Consider the following 27,976-nt stretch of genomic DNA (forward strand, 5'->3'; position numbering starts at 1 on the left):
TTTTATTTAAAAAAAAAAAAAAAAAGATAGATCTTTTTCTGCGAAATAATTATCTGAGGAATTTGGAGCAAGATGGGGTTAGGCGAATGTATATTTAAAAAATTAATAAATAAAAGATATTTAATTTATTTTATGTGTTGATATTGATTTGGGTGGTGGTGAGTCTAACCATGAGAATGGATATAACTAATATGAGAAGAAGAAGAAGTAAAAGAAAAAAGAGTGTCAGTTAGCTTGCTTATATTATATGAATCATTCATTGGTCATTGGTATTATGATGAACTTCAAAGAATGATTAATTAAAAAGATTAATGATTAACATACTCTGAAAATAACTCTTCCTTTGATAAGAGACATTGGAATACAACCGTAACTTCTAGAGTCAAACGATGAATGTGGGTTGTCACCTTCGATCCAACAATAACCTTTCGGTATATCGATACGTCTCGAACCGTAGCCAGTGTCCATCACGATGCTATCACCCTCCAAGTACTTGATACGCTTACATATGTTATCGCTGGGGTTGGTCGGTGACACTGCCATAATGATATCGTCACGTTTGTATGGTTTCATATTGGTCTTATCGATAAACACTATATCACCCGATGAATTCAATGTCGGTTGCATCGATGATCCTGAACACTTTTAATATATAATTTCAATTAATTCTTTATTGATTCATTGTAAATAGACAGCAATCAAATCAAATACATACTAATGAATATGAAATTACATATTCTCTAACTAAATAAATTATACCAACTGCTTTCAATGTTACTATTAATGTTTCTTTCGATGATTTAGCAATGTTCTCTTTTTCATTCTCATTATATTTATCTTCTTTTTGTTTATTATTGTAATTTTTATCATTAATTTGTTCTTGGTTGTCATCTTTATTTTCTTTACTATCATCATGATTGAAGTGTGTTTTGTTTGAACTTTGACTATAACTATTGCTACTATGATAGAATCTATTTGTTGTGTTTAATTTATTTATACATTTGAAATCAATACTATTAAATGATAAACAACTACTACTTAGTCTATTATTACAATTTAATATATTACTATATAGATATTTTAATTTAGTTATATTGATGTTCATTATTATTAATTAATAAATATTTTACAATAATGCATTTTTTCATTTTTAAAGCATCTGATGTTTGATGACAAAGAAATAAAATTATAAATTATACATTTATATGAAGTAATCGGTTTGATTCAGTTAACAGACCCTTTTATTTATTTATTTATTTATTTATTTTTAATAATATTTGTTTGAAGGTGAGTTGGTTGGTTACTTCTAGATTTCTGTTGATAGTTGTGGTAAACAAAAGTTGTAGAATGCATCTTTTCTAAAGAGTTCTGGACCTTTCCAACCACACCAACCTTTCTCTTTGATCAGTTTGATGTTCTCTGGATCACCTGTATAGTGAGGATCAAGAATGAGATATCTAGACTCACCAGTTTCACTGTTAAAGTCGACACCCAACAGAGTGTACGCAAGAACACCACCACCTATCATTATAGGACTACCGTCTCTCTCGAAATGTCTTGCCAATTCTCTTGTCTTTAAAATAACATCTGAACCACTCGATATATTAATAATCTTACAATCAATCTAGATAGAGTCAATGTTGATTAAGAAAGGTTTGTTAATAAACATATATATCTAATATTTTAATAAGTATAATACTTTACATTATATAGATTTTGTAAACAAAGTGAAATCTCTATTGCACCTATCCATTGACTTGATTTGTAGAATGATGCTTTCTTGTCATCCATATCGACGAGTGTCTTTTGTATCTCCCAATGTGAAGGTACAGATCTCATTGTTAGCTCTTGATACTTCAACCATGAGCAAATAGTTTGCATTGATCTATAGGCACATCCCCATCCCTTTTTGTTTGTTTTTTAAATAATAATAATAATAATAATAATGTTTGTTAGTTTAAGTTATATAATAAAATAATAAATAGATTAATAAAAAATAATAAGAACACATACATCATCATTCATATTATCTTGTTTATAATGATAATAATCATAAGAACCTTGTACCAATGATACTTTTCCACCAAACTTTGAATTACAATCGAGATGTTTGTGAATATCTTTGATGTGAGAAGTCCATTGTTTGTTATCGACACCTACGACACAGCTGCTCGATTGTGTATCCATCATGGTTGTAGAGGTCGATCTTATCATTGGTCTATTCAATGGTAGACATAACAAACGATGATACATCATTCTCTTATCTCTCTGTTGGTCATCATTGACTTCACCATATTTATTCAACTCATAACTAACACTAATTGGGAATGGTATTAAATGATTGAATTGGAAATGATATACTTTCTGTACGAATTAATTAGTAAGTTATCTTGATATTTAATATAAATACAGTGTTGTTAGTATTATTAATACATTACATGATTGACAGTAGATGATTGCGATATTTGTAATTTTATAGCTTGAACTATTTGTGTGAATAGTTGTGATGCATTGATTGGTTGTTTCTTTGGTAGGTATGTCAGTGTGTTGATATCGATGGTGTGTGTTGCCAATGTTAGTGGTAGTGAACTTGAAGTATTGCTTATCCTTAGTGTTGGTGCAAACAGTTCTGTTATATCTTTGTTATTGTTGCTACTTTGTTTAATGAGAAGTTGGAAATCGACAGTTGTTGAACTATTATTACTACTCTTGTTGTTGGATAAAGATGATTGGTTTAGCAGCTTATCCCATTGTTCTGCTGCTGACTTGCTCTGATTATTGGAGAGTATCGATCTGCTTGGCTTGTTCAGCAAACTGATGTTGGATTCATCGATGGAATTGACATTCTCGCAACTCACCTGATCTGTCACTCTCGCCAAAGTGTAGGAAGACTTGATTTGTTCAGCTAGCCAACCGACTGATTTACTCTCAAGTTTAACATTATTGTTGTCACCACTATCTACTACTACAATCGACTTTTTATTGTTATCGATATTCAAATGAATGAATTGATTGCTGTTTATCGATGTTGTTGTCGTTGGTGTTGTTGTTGTTGTTGTTGTTGTTGATTTAATGAGTTTTGAAAGCTGACTATCTCTATCATTCCATTTTTCATTCTCATTATCAGAGTCAGTGATGAATAGTGTTCCTACTAGATATAATGAACTTCCACAACCTGGAATAACTATATTCAATAGTGTTGGATTGTTAAGGAGTGTGTCATAGTCCAATGGGTACATTGCCAATATGCATGTATTGTCAGAATCGTCTTCATTCTTTTGCAATCCAACTATGACCAACTTCTTTACAGCTTCATCACAATTGTTTAATATTCTAAACAGTTGATTTGAGTAATATATCTTATTTAAAACCATCTTACTAACAAGTTATTATTAGTACTATTAACTTTTACAAATTAAAATTAAAAATAAAATAAAATGTGATGATCATTTTTTTTTTGTTCAATTTGTGATTACTTGATCAATCAGATTTTAATTTTACAATCTAAATTTATTTATTATGTTTAATATTAAAATCTAAATTAATCATTTTTTGTTTTGTTTTGTAAACCACATTAACTGGTAGCTTATCAATAATCTTTACCATCACTCTTTACATAACGATGTAACATCTGATTCAAGTTACTCTCTTTGTTTAGATGATACTTAGAGAGTGTATCTATTGATTCTTTGTTTGGATAGATCAATTCATAGTTGGCATGATGTATATTCTATAGATGTTGTTTTTTTAAAGAGAAGATAATGAATGGTCAGTATAATTAAATCAAAGTAACTAGTTAAAAAATTAAATAATTTACCTCAAATTCAAATTGTACAAGTTTATCGAGTGATTGTTCATCAATATGATAGTTATTCATTGATTGATCAACAAACAATTCAGATTTTTGTTCTAATAGTTTAGATTTGATGTCCTCTTTAATTGTTGTTGAATTGTAAATGGTGTGCCCAATCATATCAAATGTCTCTCTAATAAACTCCAATTTGTTAAAGTTATCGAATGGGCTTTTGGCGAAACCTAATTGAGCATTCATATTTGCTTCAATGAAAATAGGTTGGAAACTATTCAATTTTAAAAATTAGTTTAACTTTATCAGATTAGTTGATCAATTAATACTACATACTTATCTAATAAATCGATATCTAATCCCATCAGTTGGAATCCAACCGAGTCAGATTTCATTAATTCTTTTGTCTTTTCTAGAACTGAAGGTTCAGCACTGAATATCGTTTTTACAACGACATCTTTAATATTCTTCCACAATAAAGTAGATGGATACAAGTTGTTATTATCTAAATATCTCCAAAATGCTTTAAGACTCCATTTACTTCCAACATCATCGACATTGACATCTGTACTGAATGTATATGAGGAAAGATCAGTGTTTAGAGCTTGATTGGTTATATGCATTGACATATTTAAATCATTAAAAGTAGACTTATCATTGGTAAAACTATATATAGATTATAATTAGATAAATTTTTAGTACATCAATTGTTTTACAATACTTACTCTATAGTTGCAAACTTTAATGAACCATGATTATGAATATAAATAATCAAGGGATCCAATGAAGTTACCAAAACATATAATCTAAGGGTAAATTTCTTTCCGTCAATTAAAAATGGATTTGGAATATACCTATTACTTTAGTTAGTAACAAAACCTATTAAATGTATTATAATAATTTTTGGAATATTCTTACTTTTGAATAACATAATTTGGATCATTTTCAATTTGATTTACATTTGAATATAAATGGATACCTATACCTCTTCCACCAAATTTTGGTTTGGAGATGAAATTGACTTTAGGATTCTGCTCTGCGAATTGTTGAAGTGAATAATAATCCTCTGGCAGAGTGAATGTAATTGGATGGAATGAGAACTCTTCTTCTCCAAATCTCTCAGCCATTTCCTTGATATTCTTTGCAAGCAAATGTTTTGAATTTAATGCCTGTGGCATACCAGGATATCTGTTTATTTGATTTGGATTTTTCAATCGATCATAGAGTTCATTTGGAAAATCTGATTTCTCCACAAGTGCCAAATTTATTTTTAACCATATTAAATCAATTGATGAGATGTCCTATTTATTCGCAAAAAAGAAAAGGAAATTAATTATTAAAAAGTTTGGTTAGAAAAATATATATAGATCGTTAAAAAAAAAAAAATTAAAAATGTATACATGAGATAACAATTCACAATCTAGATCATTTTGTTTAAAAAGTTGTCTGAAAGATCTCTCCTCTAGAACTTCACATAATAGATTTCTACACTGCCATTGAACAGCGATTTCATCATTTGTCAATTCCTCTTTGTTTTTATTACCAAAAGGAAAAACTACATCTTCATATTTTAGACAAGTTGTCGTATTTAAAACCAAGGCCACTGTTTTTAATGGAGTCTTGCCATAGATATTGACAAGAGTAACAACATCTTTTTTTTTAAAATAAACCAGACAATTAGTTTTTTAAAGTTTTTATTTTAAAAAAAATAGTTTAACTAACCATTTAAATCAATATCTTTTAACAATGAAGAGTATTTAAATACCATTATTTAATATATATATTGAATTAGAATAAAAAAATGATTGAATTTGTTCAAAAGTTTAAAATGAATTAAAAATATCTTAAATTAAATTTATCAACTTGAATTCTTGCCCAATAATATAGATTTTTTTTTTTCATTAATTTGCTCAGTGTCTGCATTGCTCTTCTTTTTTACATTTGAGTGTTGTTGCTTCTGTTATTTTTTACTATGAATGTTTAATATCGGGATTGGGTGTGATACAATTTCGACAATATCGATTCCATAGTTGAACTAAGGAAAAGTTTCATCCATATATCAATCAGCCTCAACACTGAGATAGTATCTGCTCCGCTACACAGTTTTTCTCGGATGAAGGACTGAATATTCGCTTTGTCCCATGGCATTAAGGAAATGTACCCATCATCTACAGTAAAAGTAAGTTTCCGCAATTTCATCGAAAATGCACTTTCATATCAATACAGTTCGTGAAGCTCAACTTTGGTCTATCTATTCCTAACAGAACTACAGTCTTCTAAAAGTATAAAAATTTTGAATATTTTTATCTAAAAAATATCAAATAATAAAACTCTAGTATTATCTTAACTAACTCTAAACTATATCTCTCTCAATCAACGTTAGACAATTTCACATTAATTTTGCATCGTTTTTTTTTTTCTTTTATTTTTTTTTTTTATAAGTGACGATAAATTTTAATATTAAATATTAAATATTAAATATTAAATATTGAATATTGAATATTAAATATTGAATATTAAATATTAAATATTAAATATTAAATATTAAATATTGAATTTTAATTAACATGATGAGAGACACACAAATCCTATTTGACCTATCTAATTTAGATGACGATATTACAGATGACCCATCTTTAATTGAAAAGATCAACAAATCAATTGCAACAATAGAATTAACTTTTAATAAATACAAGTAAGTTGTTGAATTTTATATTACTAGATCATTGTATTTATTTATTATAATCATGATTCATTAATTTAAAATATATATTATAATAAATATATATGTAGGTTTGAAGAAATTGCACTTTGTTTCAATGGTGGAAAGGATTGTGTTGTATTATTACATTTAATGAACTATGTTTTGGTAAAGAGAACAAAACAACAAAAAGATAATAATATAGATAATAATAATAGTATTGATAGTTATAAATTAAGAACATTATATTTCCATTCAGAAGATAGTTTTAAAGAGGTCACTAAATTCACTGACTACTGTTCAAAGATATATAATTTGCATGTCGAATCGATAGACAAAGGTTTGAAAGATGGTTTAGAACAACAGGTCAACATGCATAGTATCAAAGCTATTTTCGCAGGTACAAGATCAACTGATCCTTATTCAAGTCATTTAACAGAGTTTACACAAACCGATCCTGTATGTGTTATCATATTGTTATTATTAATTATAAGTTAATGATAGCTCTAAACTTGGTCAATAATATAGCTAATTTTATTTTAATTATTATAATTATCAATAGTCATGGCCACAATTTATAAGAGTTAGTCCGATTTTAGAATGGAATTATGCAGATGTTTGGAAGTTTATTAGAACATTTAAAATACCATATTGTGTTTTGTATGATGAAGGATATACTTCGATAGGACATGTCAATGATACCATTCCCAACCCAGCGTTATTAGATGAATCAACCGGTAAATACTTACCTGCATATCATTTGAAAGACGGTACTTTAGAGAGATCTGGTCGATTAAAAAAAGTACAATAATCAAAAACAAAATAGTAACAAATATAGACATAATATTACAAATATATATTCACAAAATAAATCATGATCTATGAATGATTTTATATTTTAACAATATATATATGCTTTATATCTTTACTTATGATATAAATACATATACATTAGTTTATTTTTAAATAGTTAATAATTAAAATGATGATGATGATGATGATATTACAACAATAATAATAATAACAAAGATAAAGTAAAATTATAATACAACAACTCTTTTGTTAAATTGTAATGTTAATAGACTTATAATTCTATAGCCAACGGATATGATTATCATTACGTAGATAGATTGATAGATGTTAATGTCGTTCCATCCATAGGATTCGAGTACTTGTTCACCGGTTGTAATTGGACAGATAGTACCGTTGATCGCTTGGTTGCCTGGACAGTCGAATGTCAATCCTTGGAATTCATTGATTGCGATTACCTCTGCTGCCCACTTGGTTGGCAGTGCATAGTTAAAGTATTTCAAGACTGCTGGTAGCTCGCCGTTCGGTCTAAAGAAACCGGCCAACACAGAGAAGAGTGAGAGCAACACATTCGATATGGTAGTGGCCATTCCGACATCGTAAAACAACGAACAAACAAACAATCCGACAGACTCGCCCGAGAACAACAAGAAGAAAATAACCAGAGCGAATCGGAAGAATCGAACCGCAGAGTTTTGTAGACCCAGTGTAAAGTAGGTGACAGCTGCATAGCCGAGCGATCCAACAATGTTGAAAGGCAACTCCACTAGACCGTACGAGAAGAAGAATGCAAGCGTCGAGTACAATCCGTCGGAACGTTCACGGTAGAAGAGATTACGCTCGGTTGGGAACAGCGCTACACAGTTGAGCAGTGCAATGAAAATCATAGAGAGCGACTCGTAGAGGAAACCAGACCGGTTCTGCACACCGTATTGGTCGTCGCTGATACGCAAGAAACAGATACACATCATCAGACCAAACGATACGATCTGTGAGATTCTTGTGATGGCAGCTGGAACGTCACGCAAATGATTCAAATAAGATCGACTGGTAAGCGCGGGAATCGAGTAGTAGAAAGGTGTAGATGCACGTAGCTGTGAAGAAAGTTTTACTTCTTTTATAGATCGACTCTTACCTCCACTGTTTGTCACACTCTCAGCGATTGTATTCAACATCAATTGATTCTCTTCACTCTCTTGAAAGCCTGCAACCAACACTCTTAATCTATCAACTGAATTCTGTTCTAATGTTACACTTCTATAATCTATAGATACAATATCAACTTGAATTGAAATAAATAAAAGTTAATGTTAATCATCATTATTATTATTTAAATGTTTTTTATATAGTTTACTTACTAAAATAATCAGCAGGATTCTCCATCTTTGGACACTTGAAATTCAATCGAGAAAAGTGTTCGATCATCGATGAAGTACTACCGATATATACAAGTTGACCTTTTGATAACAACATTACTTGATCGAATAACTTGAAAATATCGGATCTAGGTTGATGAATAGTACATATTACTGTTCTGTTTTGTCTGGCAATCGATACCATCGTTTGTGTAACCTGATAGGCTGTAAATGAATCTAATCCAGTTGTTGGTTCATCAAGAAATAAAACACCTAAAAAAAAACAACCAAAACAAAACAAATCAAAAACAAAACATATTAGTATTTTAATCACATAATACTACTGAACCTATTTGTTATATACATACTTGGATCAGTTAACATTTGACAACCAATTGAAACTCTACGTTTTTCACCACCGGAAATACCACGTTTTCCGTTACCTCCGACTCTGGTGTTGGCACAGTCTCTCAGTCCGAGTTCAGCAATGACCTCTTCGACCCGGTTGATTTTATCTTGTTTCGGCATGTCCACTGGTAGTCTTAGTCGTGCAGAGTACATCAGTGATTCACGCACCGTCAGATTTGGCAGTAGGTAATCCTTTTGCATGACGTATCCGACGGCACTCTTTACTAGCTCTGGTGGTGGACTCACGATGTCGTTGAAGAGAATCTGGCCGTCGACTTTCATCTCTGCCTTTGAGAACCGACCACTTATCGTATTGAGCAGTGTCGTCTTACCACTGCCACTGCCACCGAGAATAGCACACATCTTTCCAGGTCTGATAATGGCAGAGATATTATTGAGAATCAAACGTTGTTGTTTACGTTCACACAGTCCGATCTTTGTAAATACATTCTCACTTTCACCTCGTAGCGATACATTCACTTTATTCAGAGTGATAGTGATCGGTACATTATTATATCTAATATGATCGTGATCTAAATATTCTATATCATCTCTTGTACCTACTAATGATGCTGATGTTATTGGTTTTATATTTGTTATTGTTGTTGTTGTTGTTGATGATTGTACATCAGTGTCGACACTGCTACTAATACTATTATTAATATTGTTGTTATCAATTGTATGATTAATATCTAATCTATGATTATTTAGATCATCAATTGATTCCATATCTAAATTAAAATAAATAAAATATTATATATCAATTGAATAATAAAGTTCAATAAAGTTTTACAACAAAGTATATCATAGCAGAATTATTGTTTGCTCATGAACTACTAAGGGGTTTTTTGTGCGATTAGTTGTTGTTTTTTGTAAAAATAAATTTCATCACACCGAGATATTTAGTGGTAGATCGGAATTGATTTATTCTCTTGAAAAAAAAAATTAGTTTTGTGCTTTTCTATTTTTTTTTTTTTTTTTAAAAAATTTCATTTTACTTACATTTTTATTCTTATACAAAATAATTATTAAATTCTAAAATTGTTTTAAATAATCTCTGGTTCTGTGTATTTACAATAAAAAAGTTAATAATGAAACAAAAATGATAAGAAAAATAAAAACTTACCTAACAATACAGTATGTCCTTCTTTTTTCAGTAATGACATTCTTGATCCAGAATGTGATTTTAGAATTTTATTTACTTTTTCTGAAAACTATGATAGATGTTTCGAATGTTAATTAAAAAGTTAATATTGATCGATTTAGTTAGTTTGTTTGTTTATTAGTTTGAAAATCTCCAAAACTTACATAGAAATCATGATAATCCAAATGTTGTTTATCGTCAGCGGTTCTAAGTCCTCTACCGAGTTTCTGTAGTGTCATATTTGGATCTTTTCCACCGCAAGCGTTGATGAGATGATGAATACGCACATCGATACCAACATAACCAATAGCAGAGAAGATTGCTACAACCTTTTGATTCTTTGCATACTTTAGCTTGTGAAGTACAAACTCTCTGGTTTCAACATTGTCGTCACCCTTTACCCAATAGGCATTTGGCATCATTCTAGCCAGCCGATCTCCATGCGATATTCTCTTTACCAAAATCATAATTCTACCAGATTCGATTGAATCCACCAACTTTACAATCGATTCATTTAAATAATCATTCTCTGCAATTAAATCTGATTCTATATCATAAAATGAAAGTTTACCACCACTATTATTGTTATTACTTTCTTTTGTTTCTCCATTGATCTGACCATCTTTATCATCTTCTAAAATAATATTTTCACTATCTTGTAATTCTACACCACTCGCCAGCAATTTCTCTTTCTTTTTTTCCAACTTTGTTGACTTTTGTTTAATATGATAATTAATTGGATAGAAATGTATATATGCATTTGCCAATATATTCTCTGTTGTTAATAAAATAGATGGATAAGTTGAATTCTATTCTTACTTGATATAAATATTGTTGTTTTTGCACTTACTTTGGGTCAATGCTTTAGTTGTGATATCACATAATAATGTACCAAAAACAGAGGTAATACGATTGTTATGAATGGGATCATCTATTTTGAATGGTGTTGCTGAGAATCCAAAGCGAGCATAGGCGTTGTCAAACATTTTGAATGCGTTACGAGCGGTTGGCGATGTGAATTCATGAACTTCATCGACTAGCAATACCTGTGCGCGTCGACATTGCTCTTCGATCTTGTGTGCCGACATCAGCGTTGAGATGGTGACACGCTTCGGTTCAAAGTAATCGGATGACACTCTGCCTGCGTTGCATACACCAGCTTCGACAAGACTCTTGTGAATCTGGGTGACCAGTGATCGTTTGGTAACTAGAATCAACACCGATACATCATCACCGAGTGCCTTGATCAGACTGGCGAGAATCATTGTCTTTCCACCACCGGTTGCACACTTTATAATACCACGATGATTTGCCAGCGCGAAATTGATGCTCTCCACTTGAAAATCATATAGCTTTACACCATTACCACTGTCATCCAACAACAAATCGTTGTCCACTTCTTTTGGTTCCAAATCATCGCTCTGCATATCGAATAATCTAGTTGGAACCAATGACTTTTCATAGAGATCAATCATCTTTTGTTGTTGTTTGTCCAATTCCGTTAATTCTTGTTCCATCTCTCCTTTTCCTTCTTCTCCATCTTCACTCTTTTTTGATTTCTTTTTCTTTGTTTTTGATTTTGTCTTTGAGTCTGATGATGATGATGATGATTCTTGTAGTTCAGGTAGTTTAATTGAATAATCCCAATTACTATAGAGTTGAGGTATAGGAATACGTTCATCAATACGATTGTAATCTACGTTCAACTCTGACAGTTCATTTGCAACGATTGGTAGCAATCCAGTAGCGAATTTACCAGTTTTCGGTGCAAAGAAAGGTACTTTTAGAGTGTGAAACGGTGATGCGAATGGTATTGAACTAGTTGAATTCTTGATACCACGCTTATAGTTGGGTGCAGAGAATGTCATCCTCTTATACAAAGTTTCCATTACAACGGGATCTGCATTCTTTAGAAATGAATAACTATTATTTATCTTTATAAAAGGTTTACATCCGTTACTAATTAATTTATTCATTTGTTTTTTATATTATCTTTTTTACAACAACAACAACTATATAATTGATATACATGTATTTTTAATATTATCAAAACATAATAATTCGTCTTTTTTTTTTGACCTAGATCAGTGTTTTCTTAGAAAAAAAAAAAGACACTTAAAAATTACATAGTTGTCATTGTTTTTTTATTATAGTAATAATTGTCGGTCCAATAATTTATTATGATTGTTTTACTGTGTTGGTTATTGCTCGAATATGACAGACCAATGACCTGATTTGACACCAGTATTATATTTAACAACGATCGGCACAGCAAAGTATTGTAACATATTTTTGGTAGCACCGACATCCAATGAAAATCGTTGTGCCAATGATTCTGCGCTATTCAACTCTGGATCTTCTCTATACAGCTGATACATCTTATTTATATCTTCTACCGTCAGTCTGCCCGAAAGTGACTGATTCTTCTGTAATCTCTGTCTAATCTTTGATATTCTAGTTGATAAATCCTTTTTTTTGTTTTGTTTGATGTTTGATTATTTATTACATGTAAGTATATTGTTTAAGTCGTGTAGTTAATTAAAACTCTATATACATACATCGTTTGATGCTATATTTATAGCTGGTATTTGATCAGAGAAATGTGGTTCACTACTAGAACTTGTAGATGGTTCATCTTCATCTCTAAAGTGAATATGACGCTCATCGTCGACGACAGAGAATCGATTCGATATTTCATTGTAGAGTTCGACACGCTCCGGCACCTTATCTTCTAGATCGATATGTGTAATGTCACCTAGCATCTTTTGTTTGTTTTCATACTCTGCGTGATCCCACTCTTGTTGTGCCTCTGCGATATCTCTAACCGGGACATTGCCAAAGAGATTCGATTCGTCGATACCTCTGATCTTATCGGTCAGTGCCTGTGCATTCTGTTGATGTTCGACCATCTTTAGAAGATTACGATCCTGTTTCGATAGGACGACGGGCTCTCCTTCGTCGTCATACTCAATCAGATTGCCAAACTCATCGTATTCCTCGGGAGCTGCATCATCATCCACTTCCTCCGGTAGATAGATACCTATATCTCTTAAATCTTTTTAAACTTTGACAATCAATATTTTGATATATCCATCTAATAAATGATCATTTTCAACAACATCTATTATAAGTACTTACCTTTTGATAAAATATCATTTTTTTGTATTTCATTTATATTATTATGATTATTCTTTAAATTATTAACATTAATACTCTTATTATTATTATGATTTGTTGTACAAAGATATCTATTAACACTGATAATAGATCTATTATTTAGCAATGAGTATTTATATATTGATTTATTAATGTATAATATATTTCTTAGCATGTTATCAATTTTTTTTAATAAAATTACAATTATTTTTATGACTTAATTTTTTGATGTTCATCCATTTTTTAGTTTTTAATCATATTTGCAAAAAAAAAATAGATACATTTTAATCAAATTGAAGTAATTATTTAATTGTTTGTTGTTTAAATAAAAAAAAATACAATCAATTTTAGATTACAATATAAAAATGTGGTAGGGAAAGATTGAATAAATAGGTCGAATTTATTTGGTTTTATACATCAAATTTAATTAATATACTTAATTAATTTAAAATCTCTATTTCGTTCAAGTTTAAACATTATGATTGATTAACTATAAATAGTAAACATTGTTTGTCTTTTTTTCATTAAATTACTTTTTAATTTGAAAAAAAAAAAACTAATTATCTAAAAATGACTTTAATAATAAAATTTTTTAATAAATAATGATAGATATTAAAACTATTCCATTATTTTTTATTATAGCTACTTTATCTTCAATCGGATTTGTCCTATCAAACAAATCAATTTTCAAGAGAGTCACTGTATCTAGTTCAAGCCAATCAACAAACAGAATTGTTAATTTGGATATAGAAACAGATGTAGATTTTATATCGAATACTGAAAAGACTTCTGTTATTACCGTCGATATTGTCGAATAAGCTTCGAATGCATTTATTGAAGCTTATACTATCAGTTAAGAGTAATGAGAATCTTCTAAAGATTGAATTCACATAAACTTTAAAAAAACATTAACCATCTAACATTCTGATCTATCATTCTATCTTTGATATCTTGTTTTTCAAATATTAATTATATCCATTTATAAAAAGATAATAACTCTAGTATGTGTTTTTTGAAATAACCAGCGAAACATACCAAAATTTATAAGTAAAAAATAAGAAAACTTCTTTCTGTACAAATAAAAAAAGTGGAAAAACCTCAATAATCTATTAAATTAATCTAGTTCTACAACAAGATAAAAGAGATCTTTACATACAGAAATTTAATATTTGATTTAAAAAGAATAAAATTTAATCAAAACTAGCAAATTATCAATTCTATACTTTTTTATCAATTAATACCCCTATTTATAAAATAATCCATTTTTATTTTTTTAGTGAGAGTAAATTCGTCATCAATATTTGAAAAGACGATAAGAATTAATTTGATTTTAAAAATATAAATGATCAATATTCTTTTAACAATATTAAATATTTTACAAATAAATTAAAAAATGTGGTAATGGGAAAGTATTCATACTTTACAGTTCACCCTCTCAAACAACCACACTTGAGTGGGGTTGACAACCCACGAAAAATCAATGGACTATTAGTGGTTTTTATATTTTGTTTTTATAGGATGATTGTTTATAAAGATCATAATACATCCTAGTAAATAAAATTAGATTCAGAATATTTTAATTAAATATTTAAATCTCTAAATTGTTGATCTATCTATTTTTTAAATTATATTCTAACATTCAGTACAATGTTGGATTTTCAAAGTATAAATTTATTAAAAATATTTTTAAAGGATCGAATCTATTAAAATAAATCTTTGGAATATTAAAAATGATATGATTGAGTAAAACTATAAATAGTTAACTTTGTTTATCTATTTCAATATCAAATCAAATTACTTTTAATACTAACAAATCTAAATATGACTTTAATTTGTAAATTTAAAAAAATAGATAAATCTAAAATAAATATTTATTAATTTTTATACAATTATAATTATAGCTGCTTTATCTTCAATGGGATCAGTCCAATCAAACAACTCCATCTTCAAGAGTCAAGTTGGTGTCACTGGAACCAGTTCAAACCAATCATCAAACAAGATTGCATTCTCGGATGTAAAAGTTGATGATCTTGATCACCAGAATAAAATTATTAATGGCAATGCCGTCATTGATCTCAACCTCTAAACTGTTTATCTGACAACCTATTAAATAAAATAATCAAGCAAACAACATCTACTATTTTAATAAATTTAAAATGTATTGATAATGTATAAATCGATATTGGGTAGAGTCGAATTGAATTTGGTTTTGTTTTTAATCATTCTAAATTTAACAATGAATTCTCTATCATTAAGTTTAGTATTTATTTTTTTGTTTGAAAATTGAAGTTAAAAAAAGTAGAAACTCAGTTTTCAAAAAGTATAAAAGACACAAATTGATTGCAATCAACAAATTTCTTCTATCATTTATAAAGCTCAACTTGGAAAAAAAAATTGTTTTTTGATTTATAGAAACTTAATCAAAGTGGGAAGAATCTACATATTGAATTCAAAATAATATTAATTTTTATTTTTTTCAAAAGATTGAATAAAAAGAAACTTAATAAAACACCATAAACCCCCTCAAACCCCTACCTCTATTATTTAAATCTACTTCCTAAAAATGGGGTGTTAAAGGAAAATTATTTAGAATACAAATTAAAATAATAAAAAATATTGATTGGAACACCACAGTTAAATTAGAAAGGAGAAGATTTTAATTTGGGAAAGAATAAACCCTATAATTCCAACAATCAATGTATTATGCTTGTTTGGATTGGGGGTTATGATATTTAAAAGAATAAATTTAAATTTTAATCACTATCTTGTTGTCTAAATCATAAATTTTAATATTATTTTAACTTTCAGTTCAATATTTGATTTTCAAAGTAAATAATTATTTAATGGATCGAATTTATTAAATAGATCTTTGGAATATTAAAAATGATATGATTTGATTAAAACTATAAATAGTTAACCTTTTTATCTATTTCAATATCAAATAAATTTCTTTTAATACTAATTTAATAAACAAAATACTAATTATCTAAAAATGACTTTAATTGGTAAAATTTACAAATTCTCTATCTAATATTGACAATTAAATTTATTAACTTTGGAACATTTCTGTACTATTATTTTAGCTGCATTATCTTCAATGGGATCAGTCCAATCAAGCAACTCCATCTTCAAGAGTCAAGCTGGTATCACTGGAACCAGTTCAAGCCAATCATCAAACAAGATTGCACTTTTGGATGCACATGTTGATGCTGTTGTTGCCTTCGGTACTCTTTTGAATGCCAATGCCACCGCTGATATACACCTCTAAACAGTGTGGCATCCGAATTCATATGTTGAATATAGAGCTTACTAACATGTACCATCAACTTCATTAATATCTACTATTTTAATAAATTTAAAATGTATTGATCATGTATAAATTGATATTGGTTTTTTTTCTCTTTGATTAAAGATTTCTTCAAAATTTTAAAAAAAACTTAATAATATTTAAAAAGAAAATTGTTGTAAGTAGCCAGCTGACAATGTTTGTCAAAACAGTTGGTTAAACATGAATATTTTAAAGAAATTGTAAAAATTCATAATTCTATTTTCCACAAAACATTTCATAACCAGCTGTCCACCCAAGAAAATTTTAGTATTTAACTATTATTGATCAAATAAAGGATTCTTTTATTTGATTTGATTAATCAAGTAATGATTCACCTTATGAAAATAAAATTTTTGTCACTAATTGAATGTGAGAAGAATCGAATTTTTAATTAATATTTAGTGTTTTAAAGAAGAATATTAATTTTAATTTGTCAAAAGATTCATTCAACAAAAATTTTTTTTAACACAAACCCCTCTTATTAATATTGATATCACAAATTTATAAAGAAAACTTTTTAATTTTAGTATTTAAAATTTTTTAATATTTCTTAAAGTAGATTGGGGAAAGAATGAGCTCTAAAATTCCTAACAATCAACACCATATTGGTTTGGTTGAGTTGTTTGATGTGATTAGAAGTTGGTTTAATAAATTTGATAGAATATTATACTTAAGAAATAAATAAATATTAAATCTCTATCTTGTTTTTTGTATTTAAAATTTTAATATTATTCTAACTTTCAGTTCAATGTTAAATTTTCAAAGTATATATTTAATATATTTTTAAAGGATCGAATCTATTAAATAAATCTTTGGAATATTAAAAATGATATGATTGAGTAAAACTATGAATAGTTAACTTTGTTTATCTATTTCGATATCAAATCAAATTACATTTAATACTAATTTAATAAACAAAAAACTAATTATCTAAAAATGACTTTAATTGGTAAATTTAAAAAATTTTTAGTTATCTTTGAAATATATTTACAATTATTAATATTTCCTTTTTTAATTTATTATTATAGCTGCTTTATCTTCAATGGGATCAGTCCAATCAAACAACTCCATCTTCAAGAGTCAAGCTGGTGTCACTGGAACCAGTTCAAACCAATCATCAAACAAGATTGCACTCTTGGATATATATACAAATGTCCAAGTTGATGTTGAGAATTCCAGTAGCACCACAGATGATGTCGAACTCTAAACAGAGTTTCTGGTAATCGATTACATTTATATTGTTGTAATTCTCAACCGTACCAAACAACTACCACTTCTTTAACATCTATTTTAATAAAAATAAAATGTATAAATTGTATTGTTATTTTCAAACTAATTGCCAAACTATCTTCTTAATTGTCAACGATCTCCAAAGATTTCCACCATTGTTTTATTTGTTTATTTAATACAATGATTATAGTATTTGTAATTTCAATACTATTTAAATCTATATTTGAATATAATTTAAAAGTAATTGATTTGTTTATATCGCTCAATACTATTTCTAAAACCTGTAATTGATTATTATGATTAAATATGATGTTGTTAGTTAGTTAACAAGTTGTTATATAGTTTTTGATATCAATGTTCAACATACATTTTCATTAATATTAAGTAATACATTATTAATATTGCTGTTGTTATTATTACTATCTTTTGGCTTATGATAAATAATAAAATATAATTGATCTTTTGATTGTTTATAACTGTAGCTTGGAAATAAAGGTGTACAATCGCTAATGAATGTAACTGGGAATGGTATGGATTCGACATCTATCATATCAGAGATATTGTCTTCATTCTCTAAATGCTTATGGTTATGTTGTTGATGTTCTTTATGTTGATGATTATGATGTTCATGTTGATGACTATCTACAGGTTCAACTACACTAACAACAATCGTTAACATCTTTGTTTTCTTGTTAAACTTTGCACTATGATTCTCTTCATCAATAGCATGTGAAAATGGGATCTAATGATTGATTTGATTGATTAGTTTATTAGATTAGAATAACAATTGTAATAAAATAATGTTATAACTTTATACATTACATTTAAATTATAATTAACATTATCTTCTTGTAATATTAAAGATTGATCAATTATTTCGATGTATAGATTAGATATATTCTCTAGTTTCGATAGAAGAATTTCAATCTTGATGCTAGTCGGTATGATAACTGGGTTTTTAATGGGTTGCTGATTGCGATCTAACTTTATCAAATTGAAAACAGGTGTAATCGTACCATCGTCATTGACCACCTCTACTGCTTTTGGTTCTTCCATATCTACAATTGGTTCTGGTAGTTCTGAAACTATCATTTCTTTATAATACACTTTCTTTGACATCTTATATGCTAAGAGAAAGAGAGAGAAGTAATAATTAATTAGCAAAACAGTTATGTTATGTTTTTTTCTTATGTTTATAAATACCAGCAATATTTAGTGATTCATTATAGTTTTGATAGATTGATTTTATTGCAGATTGAATTAGTAGTTTGTATAGACCTCTGTTCTTCATCGATTCTTTGTAGGTCTCACTGCTGAATACTATATGATATACATTGTTGAGTTGACCTGTTACCGATGCCTTTTGTTTCTCTACTGGGAATAGAGAGTGAGGTATTACCCAACCACCTTCAGATGATGTAGATGCAGGTTCTATCGAATAGTAATGTGATACCATTACATATACCTTATCGAATCTATTACTATGTGTCTTTATACAGAATGCAGGTGTAACCTTTACATTTTTTATTTTTAAATCCTTATCAATACTACTACTATTATTATTATTATTATTATTATTTTTATTTATATTATTATTTTTATTACTTTCACTATTATTATTATTATTATTTTCTTTTAACTTTTGAGCATTATCATAATATTGTAATAGATTAGATAATAGATTTGTATCTTTTAATGCATCTGTTAAATGTTTAACATCGTTTTCATCTAAATTGATATTATCACTATTGTTTTTGTTCATTACTTTAAAAAAAAGTGTGCAGAATGTAAACAAAAAGAGTCGACTTGATAGTTTATATATGAAAAAAGGTGTCTAGGAAAAGAAAGTAAAGTTAATTTAAATGGATTTTATTATAGTACTAAAGAATTTTAAGTTTTTTTCTTAATTTTATAAATATTATTAATTATTATTATTATTATATATCACAGAATATTGGTTTGGTAGAATCGTACCACCAAACTTTGGCAGTGTTATCGTGAGAACTGCTTGCTAGTAATGATTGTTGTTGTGACCAGGCAACGGAATAAACCATGCCGGTATGACCTTCTAGTTTCTGTAGGATGTTACATGTTTCGATGTCCCAGATATATACAAATCCGTCTTCGGAACCACCGATCACCAGTGACTCGTTCGGTCCGAATATCGATCGGATAAAGTTCTTAGAGGTGTTCTGGTGACCTTTGAATCTCTTGAGTGGTCGTGCTGTACGGATATCCCACATTCTGTTGGAATTGTCTTTCGACGCCGACAGCAAATAGGAACCGCTGCTGTTGGTGGCAACCGATGTCACCTCACCAAGATGGCTGCTCAATGTCTTGATACACACTCCACTCAGAATATCCCAGAACTTAATGGTACTGTCTTTGCTACCAGAGATAATAAGATTACCGTGTGGATTGAAGATTACTTTGGAAATGGAGGAGCTGTGTCCGAGGAACGACTTTACTAGTTGGCCGGTTCGCACGTCGTGCAGGTGAATCGACTTGTCGTAACCACCGGAAACAATGTGTTCTTGGCCTGGATGGAATTGAACTGCGTAGGCATCACCTTCGTGTGCTTTAATAGTGAGAGGACATGTCGGTTTGGTGGTGGAACTGATATCCCAGACCTTGACAACACCGTCACCAGCCGCCGACGCCATCAATTTTCCGGATGCCGAAGAACTCAGATCCCATATTCTCGAAGTGTTTCCAGTGAGATTTGCCAGTTGTGCGCCAGTCTCGGTATTCCAAATTTTAATGGTGTTGTCGCTGGAACCTGTTGCCAACGACAATCCGTTGCCTCCGATAAACTCTACGCATTTAACATTCTTTCTGTGTCCGGACATCGTTGTCTTTAGACTGTTGGGCAGTACGAAACAACTGTAGTCTTCGAGTAGCGACTTGATGCGTGGTACCACCTTGGGATGGTATCGACCGAATTCAATTTGATAGGTGACAGCCTGCTTCAAGAGTGTGAGCAGCCGGTGTGGCGGAAGACGGAACAGTCCCGCCGACTTGGTATTCTCGAGGTCGAGCATCGATTGGAATTGCTCCACGAGTTTCTCACGACTGTTTCCTTTCGAGCCGTCCCAAGCTCGGAACGAAGGAACCTCCTGTACCGACCGACAAGTCAGCAGATAACAAAGATCCTTAAACTCGTCGGCGTTGTGCTGTCTTCCCTCCAGCGGCTTCAGACGCTTCGTCAAGTAGGTGAACGCCTTTTGGTATTCGGCCTTCTCGATCAGCTCGAGATACGCCTGCTTGTAGACGGCGTAGAGGAACGACTGTTGATTCTTAAAGGTTGTCTTTGAGCAGAGTTTCTCGACCTCTGTCCAATCGCCCTCGATAATCGCTTTCTTCATCTTTTTCATTTGCGACACCTTGTAGTGGTGCTCTGTGAATTTAACGTTGGCTTCGTCTTGTACGGTCATCAGCGATGCAGTGTAGCCTTCGTCCTGTAGATACTGTATGATCATACGAATGATATCCTCTTTGAGTTGAGCGTCACTCGGGTCGAATATCATCGGATCGTCCTCCAAGTAGATAGTTTTCTTTGGTGGACCGCCATACTCTGTACCCGATATCATTGAGCGTATCTCCAACTCTCTTTCATTCTCTACCGCCACCACATTTGAACCTTCGGATGTCTCTGATGAAACTACTACTTTATCAACTAAAACATCTACACTTGCTATAACATCTTTATTCTCTATATTATTATTATTTGTTGTTGTTGTTGTTGACTTATTATTATTATTATTATTATTACTATTTTGTTTATTAATATCTTGTTTATCTTTATTTTCACTCATATTTATATCTATTAATTTATCTAAATTCTCGGGAACAGATAAATTAAAGTTGTGATCTGAAAAAATTTCATTAAACTTTTCAAAAAAAACTGAAAAATGATCACATTCATATTAAAAATCAAAAAAAAAACAAAGATACTTATTTTTTATTTTTCATTCTTTGCTACCACCACTATTATTATATTTGTGTATATATATTTATTATATTTATAACTAAAAATGGTGAGTGATCAATCAATCAATCAATCATATGATATCCTAATTAATCAGTATTCAATAAATATTAATTTTTAATGATAATTAATTTAGAAATTTAAATTCTGTGGTGAATTAGATGCACCTGATTGGTTACTAAGAGAAATCAGTACACTCTCAAAGATTGTATGTATATATTTGATAACTTATCAAATAACTATTTGATTTCTAACTAATGAATTTAAAACTTATTATTATTATTAGACCAATATAAGAATTAAATTGTTAACAGTACAGGTTATTAATAGTTTCAATGGTGACAACATAGATGTAAATAGTTTGATTAGATTGATTTCAATATAATATGTTTGATAATTAATGAATTAATTGATGTTTGGTTATTTTTAGTTTGAAAAAGTAGAGAAATTAGTAAAGGATGCAGGTTTTCAATTGGGAGATATCAAAGCTTTGATTGCAGCCATTCATTTTATCGTATTCAATGCAGTCAAGAATGATGTCGACGAAGCAACACTATCGAATGAATTACAACAGCTAGGTCTACCAAAGGAGCATTGTGACTCTATATCACGTGCATTCCGTGAACATAAAGATAAATTACGTTCAATCTTTTATAATAATACATTAAAATGTAAATATGAATCATATATTAGAAATTAAAATTAAAAAAACAGAACACTAATCAATCATTTCATATCATATCACTACACAGTGACATCTATAGATAGTTTAGATTGGAGAGTCGATTATTTACTCAGCTCCAATACAGTAAGCGAAGTGAACACACCAAATATCCAATTGAATCTAAAGATTAAGAATCCATCAAATGGTGAACTCACTTATCACCCATTTGAAATCAGTGCAAAGAAATTCAATGTATTATATTATGGTAAGTTTAAAACAAATCATCCAGCCAATCAATCAACTAATTTCTAATTCCTTAAATTTATTACATTATACATAAATGATATAGAACTTAAAGCTGCCAAATCACTAATGGAAGAATCACAATAGCTAAATTAAATAAAAGTAAAATCAAAATTGGAAAAATAATTATTATTATAGTGTAGTGGAAATAAATATTAAAGTTTATTATTTTAATTTATTAATTAATTATATAATCAAAATCATTTTGATAGTTATAAAAACTAGTACCTCTTCTTGGTATACATTTACTTTGTAGAGTGCAATTGTTGGTGTCGAAACTATTTGATGAAAATTGATTGATTTTGTTATTACGTAACAATGTTGATATATAGTTGTCGGTTGCAGTGTGAATATGGTAGGCATTCTGTGATCTAAAGAATAGACATCTTTGGTCAATCAAGTAGATCTCCCAAATAATAAAATTCTCTTGTAGCTTAATACGTTCAATTTCCGACCATTCCACTGTTTCTATAATTTCAGTTTCATCCTTTGAGAGTACTAGTATACCATCTTCAGAGATACCAATGATTCTTTGATTCGATCCTTTCTTGGCAGTGGTAGTGGTAGTTGGCATTCCATTTTCCAAAACCATTACTTGTTCCACTTGGAATCTTAACTCTGCCATTTCATTTAATTTATATTTTTCTATTTTATTTTTCTTTGGTGATCTTTTAAAAAGACTATTTAAAGATAATTTAACCATTTTTTGTAAATTTATATATAAAGATAGATACTTTTATAAATAATTAATATATTAATTAAGGGAAAAGAATATTTTTGAAATGATTTGTTAAAGAAGTAGAGAATTATTTATAGTATGAAAATCAATATCTTTTGAATATAAATAGGAATTAATTAATAATCAACCTCTGATTTTATTTTAATTAAAAACACAGAATCATTCATCATCACAACAATAACAAGAAAACAGCCAACAAATAATCAATCAACAATTTATATAGGATAAAAGTAGAAATTTTTGACAATCAACAGGACCAACGACAAAATAGTATATAGATTGTGAACTCATTTTCAATGAGTGGTGTGCTCATAATCTGTTTTACCACAAGAGTGTTACACAAAAAAAGGAAAGTGGAAATCTTCTAAGTTTGTGTGATATTTGTGGTTATTGTTTTTTTTTTTAATATAATAATGATAATTGACATCACACTTGTGTTCAAAGTTGTTTTAAATCAAATTTTAATATCAATATTTAATGAATAACACTTTTAACAATTGTTAGTTCTAATTGTTTAACAATAATGAACAGTAATTAAATAGAACAGTTATATTTTCAATGTTAAACTTGGAATGCGTATATTTTTTTTGTTTGAACAATTTTGTATAATTGTGAATATTACATTTTTGTTTTTTTCTACAGATAAATTTACATTTTGTAAAGTTGATTGTTTTATTGAATAAAAATATCAAATGTTGAAAGTTAAAAGTTGTTAATTTTATAGTAATATAAGAATACATAGTTTATTTTATTGTTACAAATTATCTCCATCTAATTGATTGAATCTTTCAAAAGTGTTGTACTCATTTTAAATCACATATGATACTACTAGATTGACTCAGAAAACAAGGTAAAATTATTTTTAATATCTTAATATATCATAATTAAATCGAAATTTTAAGAGATATTATCATTATAATTTAAATGGTGAAAAGAAAAGTTAATAATACTGTAAGTGAATATACTAAGGTTGGTCTATATAATATTGTACATACTTCATCTATTTCCTTTCAAGAAATTGTTAAGTTTGGATTGTTTGGCATTTTTAAAAACTCTTTTAAGTATGGTTCCTTGGAGGTGGTCTTGAAAGACTCTTGAATTGTGGTTGCGACATACCTCTAACACGAGCGATAGGAGTCAATCCAAATGATTTAAGCTATGCGTTCTTTCAATGTAGCCTAATATATGTTTTCAGAGGTCAACCTAGTAATATTTGATCATGAATCTCTGTGATTTAAAAAGAGTTGACCTTTTTGCAAATAAAAAATATTTTTTGTTGGTTGTTTTTGACCGTTTTGAAATACTATTAATAATCAACCAAAAAACAATAAGAGAAAAAGATAAATAGATTTAAAAGCTTTCAGTATCAACACCACTTAAATGAGAATGCTTATATTAGATTATATAGTATGAAACTTTCATAACTATCACTACATAGAATTGACATTCAAACTGCTAGTACAGCTGTAGTTCTTTAAACGATGGTAGTAAAACATCACCTATTGTATATACAACTATCTAGAGTTTAATCAACAAAGATAAAGTTTGCCAAATTCCTCACTGTTCACCGTCTAGTCAATAAACAATGATATCAAACTTTTACATTCTTTCATGTGCTCAAGAAGAACTAGAACATGATGTTTTAATTTGTTTTTTTTTTTTTTGTTTTAATATAAATTATTTATTTTATATAATAAAAGGGGTTTTTAAGGTTATAATTTAAACAAATAGGTAAACTATTATGATTTGTTGTTGTTGTTGTTGTTCATTGTTTTTATATTTATTCCAACATTGGTTCGATTGTCTTTTCCAATGTAATTAAATCGTCGGCAAACTTACGGATACCCTCGGCAGTCTTGAAGTGAGCCATTTCGTTTCTCATGAGTTCGTAGGCAAACATTGATGAATCTGGGACGATCTTCTCTGGAACGTGCTCTGGCTTGTCGGATGGTGAGAGCTTACGTGATACGATTGAGCTGTCCGATGCTTGGAGTGCCTCGAGAATACCTGGTGACAAGGTCAACAAGTCGATACCGGCCAACTCAACGGCTTGCTCCTTAGTACGGAAACTAGCACCCATAACAACGGTGGAGTATCCGTGCTTCTTGTAGTAGTGGTAGATGCTCTTGACAGAGACGACACCTGGGTCGGCAGAGGCACCAAAGTCCTTGCCTTCTTTGGCCTTGAAGTAGTCGGTGATACGACCGACGAATGGACTGATCAATGTGACGTTGGCCTCTGCGCAGGCGGCCGCTTGGATCAAAGAGAACAACAAAGTCATGTTGCAGTGGATACCTTCTTTCTCGAGGACACGAGCAGCTTGGATACCCTCCCAGGTCGAGGCGAGCTTAATCAAAACACGATCACGCTTGACACCGGCATCCTCGTAGAGCTTGATCAACTCACGAGCCTTCTTAATGTTACCCTCGGTGTCGTATGAGAGACGGGCATCGACCTCTGTTGATACACGACCTGGAACGATCTTGAGAATCTCAAGACCAAAGTTGACAAAGAGCTTATCCATAGCCAATGTCAATCTTGCCTTCTTGTCGGAGGCATTCTTCTTTGCATAGGCAACGGCGTCGTCGATCAAATGTTTGTACTGTGGCTTTGAGGCAGCTTGGTATACCAATGATGGATTGGTGGTACTGTCTTGTGAGTTAAACTTTGACAAAACTGCGAAATCTGCAGTATCTGCTACCTAGGTATTTTCATTTTATTATTACAATTAAATAAATATTATTTACATTTCTTGTTTTTTTTTCATTTGTTTTCTTTTTTTTTTTTTTTGTATACTTACAATAACAGTGAACTCTCTTAATTTTTCTAAAGCGTCAGACATTCTTATTTATTATTATTATCTGTGTGTGTGTTTGTGTGTGTGTAAAGTGTTTAATTTTGTTAACTCGGAGGTCAGTTCACATTTAATTTAAAAAAAAAATCATACAAAAAAAATGTAAAAATTTCATTTTTATATTGTGTGTTCTTAAGAACATACACCCTATTCTGAAAAGGAATGGAACAAATATATATTTTTGGTAGAAATTCCAGATCGCAAATTTAAGAGTCAAGAAGATTTGTGTATTTATAGATTTCATTTTCTGGAATTAAAACATAGGTTTTTATTTATAAATATTTTTATTTAAAAATATCTTTGTTGATTCCTGAATAATAATGACAACAATAATTATAACAATAACAACAACAATAATTATAACATTTACAACAACAGCGTACAATACATTCAATGATTAACATCAGTTGTGGATTATTATCTTTGTTACCAGAATGATTAAATCAATATCATTCAAAATCGATTCTTTATTTCATTCTTTTCTTTTTTTAATATTTTTGTTTTTTTAATCGATCATGATTGGAATAACTCAATCGATTAGTTTATTTTAAAATATCTTACAGGCAGAAAAGTTATTTGATGTTTTATTCATTTAAAAGTTTAGCAGTTTGTTTATATTTACAAAGATTTAGTTATTATTACTCATTGTTGTTATGTTGATGTTGTTGGCGTTGAAGTTGTTGTCATTGTTAAGATTATACAGTATATTCTGCACAATATTCTTTCATCATTGGTATTATCTTCGATGATAATGTCGGTAGTTTGTAAGTTGCTAACATATATATAGATTGACCAGAGTCTGTGTTTGTAGCTGCAGACTTGACCGGTACTTTAATAAGTGCAATACCCTCACCCTCTGCTTCTTCTGCTTTTCTTCCAACTATCATTTCTTCGAAATATCTATAAAACATATATATATTGTTAATTAATTAATTATATATTTATATTATTAATTGATTTTTGTCAATACAATACCTATGTACTTCATAGTTAATATCACCTAATGTAATACCAGTAGAAATAACACGATTACCAGATTCAAACAATGCAATGAGCTCAGTGAGCTCGTCTTTTGTCTTTTTGAATGCAGCAGGTTCGACTAAAATCGTATATGATGGTGTAAAGAGCAGTAGTTTTGAAGTCAACTTCTTTATTTCCACTAACTTCTCATTCTCTATTGTTTGTAAATTATTACTCATCATTTATAACTCCTTCTTTTATTTTTACTATTTATTATATCAAACAATAATACTTAACTAATCAGTTAATAAATATACTTTTTTTATATTAAATTAAAAAAATTAAACAACAAATATATTTTTTTAAATTAAAAAATGTAAGGTGATATAAATTAATTAAAAATTATGCAACACAAATTTTTGTGAACCAACTTTAATCTTACATTTTAATCAGAGATCAATATATTTTCACTAAAAAAAATAGTAACTTTCATTGTCATTTATATTCATTTCAGCAAGGTTATATAACCAA

At 29.5% G+C, this 27,976-nt stretch overlaps 15 protein-coding genes across 15 annotated transcripts; 5 read left to right on the forward strand and 10 right to left on the reverse strand.

Moving 5' to 3' along the window:
* Positions 1–120: 120 nt before the first annotated feature.
* On the reverse strand, positions 121–1,105 carry PPL_09302 (S26 family signal peptidase; the record flags this gene model as incomplete). The annotated part of the gene is made up of 3 exons (XM_020580099.1): positions 121–186; positions 325–642; positions 716–1,105. 3 exons carry the CDS (start codon positions 1,103–1,105, stop codon positions 121–123), a joined length of 774 nt encoding a protein of 257 aa, XP_020429932.1.
* A 201-nt stretch (positions 1,106–1,306) lies between these two features.
* PPL_09303 (uncharacterized protein) lies at positions 1,307–5,573 on the reverse strand (the record flags this gene model as incomplete). The annotated part of the gene is made up of 10 exons (XM_020580100.1): positions 1,307–1,595; positions 1,700–1,905; positions 2,014–2,364; positions 2,439–3,359; positions 3,818–4,079; positions 4,142–4,471; positions 4,531–4,659; positions 4,724–5,106; positions 5,206–5,456; positions 5,528–5,573. The coding sequence occupies 10 exons, from the start codon at positions 5,571–5,573 to the stop codon at positions 1,307–1,309; spliced, it is 3,168 nt and encodes a 1,055-aa protein (XP_020429933.1).
* A 799-nt stretch (positions 5,574–6,372) lies between these two features.
* PPL_09304 (FAD synthase) lies at positions 6,373–7,317 on the forward strand (the record flags this gene model as incomplete). Its single annotated transcript, XM_020580101.1, has 3 exons — positions 6,373–6,500; positions 6,599–6,965; positions 7,069–7,317. The coding sequence occupies 3 exons, from the start codon at positions 6,373–6,375 to the stop codon at positions 7,315–7,317; spliced, it is 744 nt and encodes a 247-aa protein (XP_020429934.1).
* A 229-nt stretch (positions 7,318–7,546) lies between these two features.
* Positions 7,547–12,360, reverse strand: PPL_09305 (uncharacterized protein; the record flags this gene model as incomplete). Its single annotated transcript, XM_020580102.1, has 7 exons — positions 7,547–8,580; positions 8,675–8,944; positions 9,040–9,810; positions 10,206–10,293; positions 10,388–10,998; positions 11,074–12,182; positions 12,350–12,360. 7 exons carry the CDS (start codon positions 12,358–12,360, stop codon positions 7,547–7,549), a joined length of 3,894 nt encoding a protein of 1,297 aa, XP_020429935.1.
* Positions 12,361–12,424: 64 nt separating this feature from the next.
* On the reverse strand, positions 12,425–13,619 carry PPL_09306 (uncharacterized protein; the record flags this gene model as incomplete). Its single annotated transcript, XM_020580103.1, has 4 exons — positions 12,425–12,691; positions 12,782–13,278; positions 13,362–13,480; positions 13,597–13,619. 4 exons carry the CDS (start codon positions 13,617–13,619, stop codon positions 12,425–12,427), a joined length of 906 nt encoding a protein of 301 aa, XP_020429936.1.
* Positions 13,620–14,772: 1,153 nt separating this feature from the next.
* Positions 14,773–15,465, forward strand: PPL_09307 (uncharacterized protein; the record flags this gene model as incomplete). Its single annotated transcript, XM_020580104.1, has 4 exons — positions 14,773–14,777; positions 14,897–14,929; positions 15,023–15,042; positions 15,281–15,465. The coding sequence occupies 4 exons, from the start codon at positions 14,773–14,775 to the stop codon at positions 15,463–15,465; spliced, it is 243 nt and encodes an 80-aa protein (XP_020429937.1).
* Positions 15,466–16,371: 906 nt separating this feature from the next.
* On the forward strand, positions 16,372–16,647 carry PPL_09308 (uncharacterized protein; the record flags this gene model as incomplete). The annotated part of the gene is made up of 2 exons (XM_020580105.1): positions 16,372–16,384; positions 16,463–16,647. 2 exons carry the CDS (start codon positions 16,372–16,374, stop codon positions 16,645–16,647), a joined length of 198 nt encoding a protein of 65 aa, XP_020429938.1.
* A 996-nt stretch (positions 16,648–17,643) lies between these two features.
* PPL_09309 (uncharacterized protein) lies at positions 17,644–17,914 on the forward strand (the record flags this gene model as incomplete). Its single annotated transcript, XM_020580106.1, has 2 exons — positions 17,644–17,656; positions 17,736–17,914. The coding sequence occupies 2 exons, from the start codon at positions 17,644–17,646 to the stop codon at positions 17,912–17,914; spliced, it is 192 nt and encodes a 63-aa protein (XP_020429939.1).
* A 145-nt stretch (positions 17,915–18,059) lies between these two features.
* Positions 18,060–19,699, reverse strand: PPL_09310 (uncharacterized protein; the record flags this gene model as incomplete). The annotated part of the gene is made up of 4 exons (XM_020580107.1): positions 18,060–18,218; positions 18,305–18,679; positions 18,760–19,064; positions 19,141–19,699. The coding sequence occupies 4 exons, from the start codon at positions 19,697–19,699 to the stop codon at positions 18,060–18,062; spliced, it is 1,398 nt and encodes a 465-aa protein (XP_020429940.1).
* A 175-nt stretch (positions 19,700–19,874) lies between these two features.
* On the reverse strand, positions 19,875–20,786 carry PPL_09311 (WD40 repeat domain-containing protein; the record flags this gene model as incomplete). Its single annotated transcript, XM_020580108.1, has 2 exons — positions 19,875–20,012; positions 20,406–20,786. The coding sequence occupies 2 exons, from the start codon at positions 20,784–20,786 to the stop codon at positions 19,875–19,877; spliced, it is 519 nt and encodes a 172-aa protein (XP_020429941.1).
* A 448-nt stretch (positions 20,787–21,234) lies between these two features.
* PPL_09312 (uncharacterized protein) lies at positions 21,235–21,752 on the reverse strand (the record flags this gene model as incomplete). The annotated part of the gene is made up of 2 exons (XM_020580109.1): positions 21,235–21,334; positions 21,406–21,752. The coding sequence occupies 2 exons, from the start codon at positions 21,750–21,752 to the stop codon at positions 21,235–21,237; spliced, it is 447 nt and encodes a 148-aa protein (XP_020429942.1).
* A 219-nt stretch (positions 21,753–21,971) lies between these two features.
* Positions 21,972–22,979, forward strand: commd4 (COMM domain-containing protein 4; the record flags this gene model as incomplete). The annotated part of the gene is made up of 6 exons (XM_020580110.1): positions 21,972–21,974; positions 22,062–22,133; positions 22,212–22,277; positions 22,356–22,596; positions 22,699–22,854; positions 22,939–22,979. The coding sequence occupies 6 exons, from the start codon at positions 21,972–21,974 to the stop codon at positions 22,977–22,979; spliced, it is 579 nt and encodes a 192-aa protein (XP_020429943.1).
* A 91-nt stretch (positions 22,980–23,070) lies between these two features.
* On the reverse strand, positions 23,071–23,517 carry PPL_09314 (uncharacterized protein; the record flags this gene model as incomplete). Its single annotated transcript, XM_020580111.1, has 1 exon — positions 23,071–23,517. The coding sequence occupies one exon, from the start codon at positions 23,515–23,517 to the stop codon at positions 23,071–23,073; it is 447 nt and encodes a 148-aa protein (XP_020429944.1).
* A 1,894-nt stretch (positions 23,518–25,411) lies between these two features.
* On the reverse strand, positions 25,412–26,473 carry tal (transaldolase; the record flags this gene model as incomplete). Its single annotated transcript, XM_020580112.1, has 2 exons — positions 25,412–26,332; positions 26,432–26,473. 2 exons carry the CDS (start codon positions 26,471–26,473, stop codon positions 25,412–25,414), a joined length of 963 nt encoding a protein of 320 aa, XP_020429945.1.
* Positions 26,474–27,180: 707 nt separating this feature from the next.
* Positions 27,181–27,656, reverse strand: PPL_09316 (uncharacterized protein; the record flags this gene model as incomplete). Its single annotated transcript, XM_020580113.1, has 3 exons — positions 27,181–27,385; positions 27,461–27,584; positions 27,650–27,656. 3 exons carry the CDS (start codon positions 27,654–27,656, stop codon positions 27,181–27,183), a joined length of 336 nt encoding a protein of 111 aa, XP_020429946.1.
* Positions 27,657–27,976: the final 320 nt, after the last annotated feature.

This window comes from Heterostelium album (genome assembly GCF_000004825.1).
Source record: "Heterostelium album PN500 unplaced genomic scaffold PPL_scaffold9, whole genome shotgun sequence".
Lineage (NCBI taxonomy): Eukaryota > Evosea > Eumycetozoa > Acytosteliales > Acytosteliaceae > Heterostelium > Heterostelium album.